General features: G+C 54.2%; 1 protein-coding gene across 4 annotated transcripts; it reads left to right on the top strand.

Annotated features, from left to right (window-relative positions):
* Positions 1 to 198: 198 nt before the first annotated feature.
* On the top strand, positions 199 to 7,442 carry SLC35B2 (solute carrier family 35 member B2). 4 transcript variants are annotated; one of them, XM_071576391.1, is made up of 5 exons: positions 514 to 603; positions 1,494 to 1,618; positions 3,331 to 3,524; positions 3,867 to 4,027; positions 5,303 to 7,442. In XM_071576391.1, the coding sequence occupies exons 3-5, from the start codon at positions 3,368 to 3,370 to the stop codon at positions 6,239 to 6,241; spliced, it is 1,257 nt and encodes a 418-aa protein (XP_071432492.1). In that variant the 5' UTR covers positions 514 to 603; positions 1,494 to 1,618; positions 3,331 to 3,367; the 3' UTR covers positions 6,242 to 7,442. The 4 variants fall into 4 exon arrangements, with proteins under 4 accessions (XP_071432475.1, XP_071432492.1, XP_071432483.1 ...); XM_071576382.1 differs by having other exon boundaries at positions 1,494 to 1,750; XM_071576398.1 differs by having other exon boundaries at positions 520 to 603; positions 1,398 to 1,750.
* Positions 7,443 to 9,385: the final 1,943 nt, after the last annotated feature.

Below are 9,385 nucleotides of genomic sequence, written 5' to 3'. Positions count from 1 at the left end.
CGGCGCCATGGTCTGGTGGACATCATCACTCTCTATAACTAGCCGAAGGGAAGTTCTAGCCAGGTGGGGGTTGGTCTCTTCTCCCAGGCACTCAGCAATAGGACAAGGGGGCAGGGGCTCAAGCTCTGCCAGGGGAAATTGAAGCTGGATATCAGAAAAAAATTCTTTCCAGAGAGAGTAATCAGGCATTGGAATGGCCTGACAAGAGAGGGGGTGGATTCACCATCCCTGGTGGCTTTTAAACTGAGATTGGACGTGGCACTGAGTGCCATGATCTGGTATACGGACTGGAGTTGGACCAAGGGTTGGACTTGATGATGTCGGAGGTCTTTTCCAGCCCAATCGATTCTGTGATTCTATGCTCTTCGGCACACGCTGGACTCGGTGACCTCAGAATTCTTTTCCAACCTGAATGACTGGCTCTGTGATCCCGGTGCCCTCTCCGCTCCTGCAGCCGCGGCCCCTCCGGAGCGGCAGGGGCCGCTGTGGGGCGCGAGCGAGCCCGCCGAAGCGGGCGGGGGTTCCGCCGCCGCCGGAGCGGAGCCGAGCGGAGCCGGCCGGGACCGGGGCCGGGCCGGAGCCGGAGCCGGGGACGGCCTGCAGGTGGGTGGGCGAGGTCGGTCCGAGGTGGGCGCGGAGGGCGGGCCGGGCCGCGGGCGGCAGCTGCCCCGCTCGGCGGGCGCGGGGTCGGGCCCTGCCGCGCTGCCCACCCGCTCGCTGCGAACGTGGCCGCCGCGCGGGAGGCGGCTCCGGGGCTACGGGCGCTGCCTGTCTCGCGGGGCCGGCCCCTGGGCACAAGCTGCCGGAGCCTCGGGGCAGAGAGGCCTGAAACGCCAAGCCAGGTCCCTGCTGGGCTCCCCTGCCGGGATCCCCCGGTGCCGCCGCGGCCTGGAGCGTGGAGTTGCCCCGGGGCCGGCGGGGGCAGGACCCCGGTGCCCCAGCTCGTGGCCCCTGGGCAGAGGCCGCGGTCAGTCCTGGGAGGACAATGGCAGGCGGTCCCTGCGGCCCGGCTGCGTGCGGGGAACAGGGACAGGGAGCAGGCACGACATCCCTCCCGAGCTGTTTGCAGGGGCCATGGACTTCTCAGCTCCAGGCTTGGATTTGACTTCAGCGCTTCCATGCGCTTGAGACGCGCTCAAGAGTAGCAGCGTTGTAGGCATGGATCCTTTTCGTTCCTGGGACCCAAGTCTTGCATCCCAGGCAGAGGGCTGGGTGCCAGCCCAGCTCCGAAGCGGTGCCTTAGAGGGCTGCCCTTGCTGTGCCCAGGCGAGCAGTGGCCGGTCTTGTTGCCCCGATTCCGGACTGTTCGGCAGGTCCCACACTGAGGCTCCTTTCATGCCTCCTGCTCGGCCCCCCCGCTCTCTACCTGTAACACTGGCGTCCCTGTTCCTTCCTAGCCTCGTCGGGGAGGGCAAGGCCCGCTGCACTGAGTCAGCTCTCGGGGCCTGGGAATTGCTAGCGCAGGCATAGAGAGAGCCATTGTCCCTCCACAGCCTCCTCTTCACGGTCGCTGTGAGAGAGCGGAGCTGATTCTCCTCCCACGGCAGCGCTGCGGGCACCGGCGGGAACAGTCGTGCTGACGGAGCCTGCGGTCCCTGTCGAGCTGGAGACGTGGCCCGTGAGTGTAGCAACCGACCCTGTCGTTTGTATCTGACGTCTGCAAAAGCCATCAGCACTTCTGCACCCTGCCATCAGCCAGGGTTACTTAATACAGGCAAACCCAGGAGCACGTGGGCGGCTTCAGCCTCAGGTGCCAGTACTAAACCCTGTTCTTGCATCCCACAGCACCTGTACAGCCTGCAATGGTGCCCCTACAGCAGGAGAGATGGGATAAATGTGCCACATTGTCTTTTCTAGGAGGGAAAGTGGGAGGGGAATAGTAAGCAGGCACAGAAATCCACCCCCAGCTGTTTGCACTTCTCCCTGGGCTGGGAATTTCTGTGTCCTTTTAAGTCACAGGAGGGAGATTTCTGGGTGAAACACAGCCTCAGCTTAGGTCAGGTTGTAGGACTCGAAGGGCCTGGTCACAGCAACTGAGGATAAGAAAAGCCCCTGTGGTCTTTCCCAAAGGGTCAAGAAGTTGGAGGGGAGGGCTCACTCATGAAATGGCAGGGGACTTCCTTGCCTTTAAAGCTCTTAAGTTTGTAAATCTCTGAGTTTTGTATGAGGTCTACCAAAGGTCACAGCTATACAATATTTAAGCCAGGTATGCCCCTAAACTGGACCTAAATTCCTCTGAGTCACTTGTTTCTGGGGGAAAACATCTCTATCCCTTTCAGTCACAGGAGCTTAGAGGTTTTTCTGGTGTGTATTAATGTAGCCAGCACACTTATCTGGCCCCCAAGGCAATTGGAAGGCTTTCTCCACAGGGGAAACTTGGCAGGGATGGAGCATGGACCAGGGAGACCTATCTTGATGCAGGAAGCTGTAGCTTGGTGTGTGATGGCAGGATGCAAGTGGCCTTGGGTGTAGGAAGTTCTTAACTGGTTGCTCATTCTGTTGAGTACCTGGTGCCTCTGAATATTGCAGGTTTGCCCCTGTGAGGGAGGGGACAGTGGAGGGAAGAACTCCTTCAAGGACTATTAAAGCTGTTTTACAGCTAGCTAGGTCACTTCCTATGGCTGTAGTTGAAGAGTACCAGCTATACATTACTGGATAGTCCTGGTAAAATTCCAACCAGCCAGCTGCTAGGAAAATTCCTTTTCAGGCTTGCTTTCTGGCTGTTCTGCTAAGTGGGTGAACCCTGGTAATTTCCTCTGAGCTGTGGGGAATGCCTTGGCATGCTGCCTTCTGGGGCTCCATGGAGAGGTGGGGGAGGCTGGCCAAACCTCTGCCTCTCCTCCATTCACCTGGTGCAACTGGAGGGGAAAGTTCTGAACTGTTTGTTCCCAGACGAGGGCTGCACATAGCCAAAGGCTTGAAACATGAGCTGCTAGATAGGAGTTGATTTTTCCATTCAGTAATCTTTTCTTTTGCCACCCAAGAGCCTGCTAAAGTTTAACCTGTAAAGGGTGAGGTGTGAAGTGCTCCTTGCATTTGGATTGTGTTGTCAAAAGCAGATGGTCACAGCACTGTTTTCTCTAATCCTGGGAATCCAAGGTTCTAAGTCCACGTGTTCCAAAGCAAACGCCTTTAACAGAAGCAAACAGAGATGTCTAGCCTGTCCTTTTCAACTCCAGAGGGCTTTTCCTACTTTATATGCTGCCAGCATCACTGTGGTCCTTCAGTGGGGTCTGGGTGCTGCCTGTTGGCTGAGAGGTGTTACAGGCATGCAGAGCTGAGCTGGCCATGTACCAGTAGCTTACCACCTGCCTCTTCCTCTGTCTGCAGATTTTGCCTTCCCCTTGTGCTGGCTTCCCTCCCTGCAATGGCTACTGGTGAAGAGATTCCCCCTGCCCTGCAGGACTCCTTGGGAGACTTCTGGCTCTTCCGTTTCTTTGTTAATACTGCTGGCTACGCGAGTATTGTGGTGCCAGGATTCCTCCTCATCCAGTACTTCAAGAGAAGGAACTACTTGGAGACAGGTAAGGGCAGGAGCTTCCCTTCTACATCCTGCCTCCCTCTGAGCTCTCTGCATCCCCTCAGTTCTACCCTGTTCAAGTGGTTTCCCCAACTTGCTGTCAGACCAGGCTTGACCTGCCCATAGAGCTGCCCCGCAGTGCTATCTACATGCTGCCCTGAAACAAATTTCTCTGAGGCCCCCATGCCAGCAGATCTGGAGGCCGGTAAGAAGGGGGGGCCTTATCTCTTAAGTTGGTGCAGCTTTTGATGCTCTGGCTGTGAATAATTACAGAATTGCAGAATATGCTGAGTTGGAAGGGACCCACAAGGATCATTGCATCTCTGCGTTCTCTTCCCCTGTTCAGGTCGAGGCATTTGCTTCCCTGTCATCAAATCATGCGTGTTTGGCTCCGAGGTGAAGTCTGTACACCAGGAGGATGGGTCCCTGCCACCCCGAGCAGAGCCCACAGAGTCCTCCACAGCCCGACAGGTCTTCAAGCTGCTCTTCTGTGCTGCTGGTCTTCAGGTAAGGGTCCTGTGCATGTGTGTGTGGCTATCCCACTCTGGAAGGAGGAGGTGGCATGGGTTTGCGACCATCAGTTCTTTGAAAACCAAGGATGCAGTGCTGTCCTTGATCAGGGCACAGTTGGAGGCTAGGGCACAGCTTCTCAATCAGGATAGTCCACATCTAAGGACTGTGGAGGTCCATTTAGCTGGTGTCATCAGGGTTGGTGCATCCTGTCTATCTGACTACAGTCCTCTACATTCATGGATAGGGAAAACTGTGAAATTTCATGATTCAGCAGATTGTTAGAGCTGCCTTTGTTCTGGCCCTGATGTCAGATCAGCAGATAGTTTGAGTCCTCTTATCTCCCAGCATGTCCTCTGGGTCACTGTCTGGAACTGATGCATCCTGCCTTGAGTTTGAGTACTGGAGAGAATATACTGATTTCAGCTACAGATAAACGGGAATTTTAAATCTTAGTTTCCCTAAGTCTCAGCTACAGCCTGAGCATCATTAAGAAGGGCAGCTTTTTGGGTGTGTGAGGACTGAAAATAGTAATGTGGGCATTGAGACAGAAAAACGTAGGTGTCCCACAGTCAGCAGAAGATACTCTCTGGCCTACTCTCCCAGCCCATTCAGGCTTGCTGTGGGTCACCAAGTCCTTCCATCTCTGTGTCTTAGTTTCTCAGGAAATGTGTGGTGAGAGGAAGTCTGCATTACTTTTGTGAGGGGCTTGGTATTGTTGCACCAGAAGTATCAGAGGTGACAGCCAGAAGAATGGTTATCCCTGGTGGACACTTGTGTTTGCTGGGTTTGAAATTAGAATTGATTTGGTTGGAAAAGCCAGGCCTAGGGAGCTGGAAATGAAAACCAATGCAGAGCCACTGGGAAAGCTGCCAGGACCTGCCGCAGGGAGCTGGCACCAAAAGCAGAGCTCTCTATCAGTAACATTCCCTGATTCTGTCAGTCTGGTTCCACAGGATTTAAAGCAGCTTAAAGGATAACTGCTTGCTCTCTGCTGGGATGTTTGCATTGCGAGCTTTTCCCCTCTGTACACTGAGCAGGTTCTGTTTGGAACAGGATGTTCCTGGTTGTAACCACATGGGACAGCAGGTTCCCTCAGAGGGGTGGAGTGGAGGGTGTCCCCCTCTCCCACGTGTCTCAGGGAAGTATTGCTGTGCAGAGGATGAGGCAAAACTGGGGAAAGCAAGGATCTCCTGGGGTCTGTTCTTCCTGTGGTTGCTGGCAGCTGCTGTTGCAGATCCCGACTCTCCCTCTGCTACTCCTGCTTTGCAGGCCTCCTACCTCACGTGGGGCGTCCTCCAGGAACGTGTGATGACCAGAACGTATGGTGCCACTGAAACGGACCCTGGTGAGAAGTTCAAGGACTCCCAGTTCCTAGTGTTCATGAACCGCATCCTGGCCTTCACAGTGGCCGGTCTGTACTGCGCCCTGACCAAGCAGCCACGCCACGGGGCTCCTATGTACAAATACTCCTTTGCCTCCCTCTCCAATATCCTCAGCAGCTGGTGCCAGTATGAGGCACTGAAATACATCAGCTTTCCCACCCAAGTGCTGGCCAAGGCCTCCAAAGTGATCCCGGTGATGATGATGGGCAAACTGGTGTCACGCAAGAGTTATGAGTACTGGGAGTACCTGACTGCTGCCCTCATCTCTGTGGGGGTCAGCATGTTCCTGCTCTCTAGTGCTCCACACAGGCACGTGTCCACTGTCACAACTTTCTCTGGCATAGTCCTCCTGGCTGGCTACATCATCTTCGACAGCTTCACCTCCAACTGGCAGGACGCTCTCTTTACCTACAAGATGTCTCCTGTGCAGATGATGTTTGGCGTCAACGTTTTCTCCTGCCTTTTCACAGTGGGCTCGCTCTTGGAGCAGGGGGCCTTGCTGGAGTCAGTAGGCTTCATGGCTCGCCACTCGGAGTTCACAGCCCACGCCGTGCTGCTCTCTGTGTGCTCTGCCTGCGGCCAGCTCTTCATCTTCTACACCATCAACCAGTTTGGGGCAGCTGTCTTCACCATCATCATGACACTCCGACAGGCCTTTGCCATCCTCCTCTCCTGCCTCATCTATGGGCACACTGTCACTGTGGTGGGTGGACTGGGCATAGCTGTTGTCTTCATGGCCCTCTTTCTCCGTGTCTACGCACGCAGCCGCATGAAGAAGCGCAGTAAGAAGCTCCCACCAGGAGAGACCCCTGTACAAAAGGTCTAAGGAAGCTGGGGCCATGGCATTTAAGCCATAGCCACTGTCCTGCCTCTGGTCAAGGGTACTTACTTGATTTTTCAGAACTCACTGAGGAGCAGGGTAGGGTATGAAGAGGCAGGACTGGTGACTCAGTTTTCCACCTGCTTTTCCTGGGGAAGGGGCTGGAACAAGCCCAGGAAATGCTTTGGGCTGCTGCAGCTCTAAACCCTTCCATTTGCCTTAATAGGTCAAAGACATACAGCCAAGGCATAGGCCTGGGGGCACACCAGCATGGGGCTGGTGGTACACCTGTCCCACCTCTGTCTTGTGGCTTCTCCCTAAAGTCACTGCTGAACAAGGGAACTCCTTTCCTTGGCACTGTCTTGCCTCTGGCTAATGCTCCTCAATTTCTGTTAGTACTACAGAGCAGGAGGACAGGGCAAGCAAACACTAGGTTTCTTTTTGAAACACCTCGTGGTGAGGCAAGTCCCAAGCTGAGCCCATCCCAAGGGTGGGGAGCTCTCAGCCTCCATCCCAGGAGGGCCTCCTGGGTAGTACAGGCACAGCCTAAGGGAATGACTCCTAGCCTGGCATCTGCCCTGGGAGGGCACTCTGCAGTGAAATCCAGTACTTCCCAGTTTATCAGCTCTTTGCGCCTGCTCCAAGATGCTTTTCTTTGCTTCCCTCAGCCCTGATTTTTATGCAGAGCCTGAAGCTGGCCAGTATGGTTTCCAAGGCTTGCTGAGTTCTTTTAGGTTGCTTTTTGGTTACATGTGCTGCTGTTATAGGCCAAAGGCTGCACTGCCCAGAAGCCCCAGCACCGCCTTGGGGTGCCTCAGTGCCACAGTTTCTGGGCTTTGCAGTTGCCATTCAGAGAAGCACAAACAGCCCCTCTTTTCCTGCCAACTGGAGGCATTGGCCCTGATTTTCCCAGGGCCGGGCCAGAGCCCTGCTGTGCCTGGAAGGCTGGGATATGGGGCAGAGCCTTCTTGCGGTGCCTTGTTCCTGCTCCACAGGCAGCAGGGGATGGAATGAGTGGGCACCTGCTCCCCAGGCAGCAGGGGATGATGGAGCAGTGAAAGCTGTTCTTCCCCAGGAGCCTGGGTTTTACTGGTCAGTCCTTTTCTCCTCAACACAACCTGGCTGACAAATCAGCAGGTTTTGGTACTTTTGCAAGGCAACTGTTTTCTCTTTTTATTTTACTAAATTAAAAATATGCTGCATATAGTGCCATGGGCATAGATGTGGGGGTTTTTGTACTTGTTTGGTGTTTTTTTTCCACATGCTTGAAAGGAGGGGACAGACTTTCAACCCTTCCTCTGTCCCTAGTCACTCTGCGATAGCAAAGCTGTGTTTCCAAACACAGGTGCCTCTCTCTGCCTTTGCCAGGGCACGTATCAACAAGGGCTGGACCCAAAGCTGCAAGGCCTGACAGGAGATCTTTGCATACCCGACTGGGAAGCATTGCCAAGTTTGGAATGTTGCTTATGCTGGTGGGCAGGTGGAGGAGCTGTTAGCCTGAGCCTGGTTTAGTTCCTGTGTTCCCTGCGTGGTGCAGGTTGTGCAGTCCTGGTGGGTGTAGCTACAGAGGTGATGCAGAGACCTGCTGAGCACCTGCCAGCTGGGGCCACCAGCGCTGTAGCACTTTGTGTGGTGTGGCTGCACCAACCTGAGGCCCCACACCAGAGATGGGAGGGGCTTGAGGTGTGGGTGGTCCATCCTACTGGTACATGTGGGAAGCTTGGTGAAAAACTTTGCCTGTAGGCCTATGGTGAGTCTGGGTTCAGAGAACAGACTGTGGCCTACCAGGGAAAGGGGAGACTCAGGTGAGGGTTACAAGAGAAACAGAGGAGACTAGGGACAGTAGTGAGTTAGCTGAGCCTGCAGGGATACCAGACCTGACTTCAGAGCACTTGGCTCTCCAGCAGTTTTACCTGTGTTCCTCCTTTTCTAGCTTTGAATTTTTGGAAATGCCTGTGCAAGCTCACAGCTTTTCATCTTGCCCTACAAATCTCCCCAAATGTCTGCTGCCACCATCTCAGCTGAGAGACTGGAAATGGAACGAGGTGGGTTTCTGTTTCCTTCCATAAAACAACCAGCCAACCAACCAACCAAAGCCCCAAACAAACAAAAAAACAAAAAAAACCCCAAAACCAAAACCCCAAACTAAAAACCCCACAGTCTGCCAGGTTAGGAATGGGATGCAACAGGATAACTTCTAATTTAAATGTAAATTTAAAGAAAACATTATTGGGGAAAAATGCCCCAAAACATTAAGAGAAATTACTTTACTAATTCCATATTTGTCAGAATCTTCCTATCCGGAGAGAAATCTTACTTTTAAACAATTTGCTAGCTCAGCTCCAGCACTGCCCTAGGAGTCTGCACCCATACAGCTGCCACACTGCCAGCATTGTGTTCTACAGTGTCTTCGTGTACAGCAAGGGATTCCAGTAGGCTCTGCCTCCCTGCTGAAGATGGATGCTCCATTTTCTGCCTGTGGCAGCTGGCATACAGTCAGAAGAGAACTTTATGTTGGTGTCACTTTTCCGTGACAAACCCTGCTCACAAAATGAGCTCAGTGCAAGGGACAGCTCGATCAGAGGCCACATCCCAGGCTGCTCTGTCATCTGGAAAACAGGCAAAAGCCAAGGGGTGGCCTGATACTGCCAAATACCCAAGGGCTGCAGAAAGCCAAAAAGGGCAGGCTGGAGGTGGTAGGAAAGGAGTCTAGAATCTTTTGGCTTAAGAGCTAATGAGGCAGCTTGAGTACAGTGTGGAGTTGTCACTCCATGCCCTGCTCCACACTGCAGTGGAACAGGCAGAGGGCTCCTGCCCCAGGGATGCTCAGATCACACCAGCCAGCAGCAGCCCAGGATCAGCTCACCCAGCTGACCCCTGCAGACTGGAAAAGTTTGCTCCCAGGCTGTGGGGACATGCAGCTCTCGAGGTGGAGAACTACTGCCCATTGGAGATGACCCCACCTGCACAGTAGGTCATGTGTTCCTCCCAAACATTTCATCTTGCCGGGGCATGGAAGGGGTAGAGATCACCCAAAGCAGGGCTCTGAAAACCAGTCAGGGCACTGGAGGGACCAGCAGCCCAATACCCTGAGGCACAAGCTGAGACCCTTTCCTGCACAGCAGGCATGAAAGACAAAGAACTCCAGCG

Source organism: Pithys albifrons, chromosome 2 (genome assembly GCF_047495875.1).
Source record: "Pithys albifrons albifrons isolate INPA30051 chromosome 2, PitAlb_v1, whole genome shotgun sequence".
NCBI lineage: Eukaryota > Metazoa > Chordata > Aves > Passeriformes > Thamnophilidae > Pithys > Pithys albifrons.
This window is presented reverse-complemented; position numbering and strand designations above follow the sequence as displayed.

Excerpts from the sequence above, each read along its gene's own strand:
- SLC35B2 (XM_071576374.1), top strand. The coding sequence starts at position 413 with ATGACTGGCTCTGTGATCCCGGTGCCCTCTCCGCTCCTGCAGCCGCGG. Across the intron at positions 604-3,330 it reads GAGCCGGGGACGGCCTGCAG|ATTTTGCCTTCCCCTTGTGC; the intron begins GTGGGTGGGCGA and ends CTCTGTCTGCAG. Across the intron at positions 3,525-3,866 it reads AAGGAACTACTTGGAGACAG|GTCGAGGCATTTGCTTCCCT; the intron begins GTAAGGGCAGGA and ends TCCCCTGTTCAG.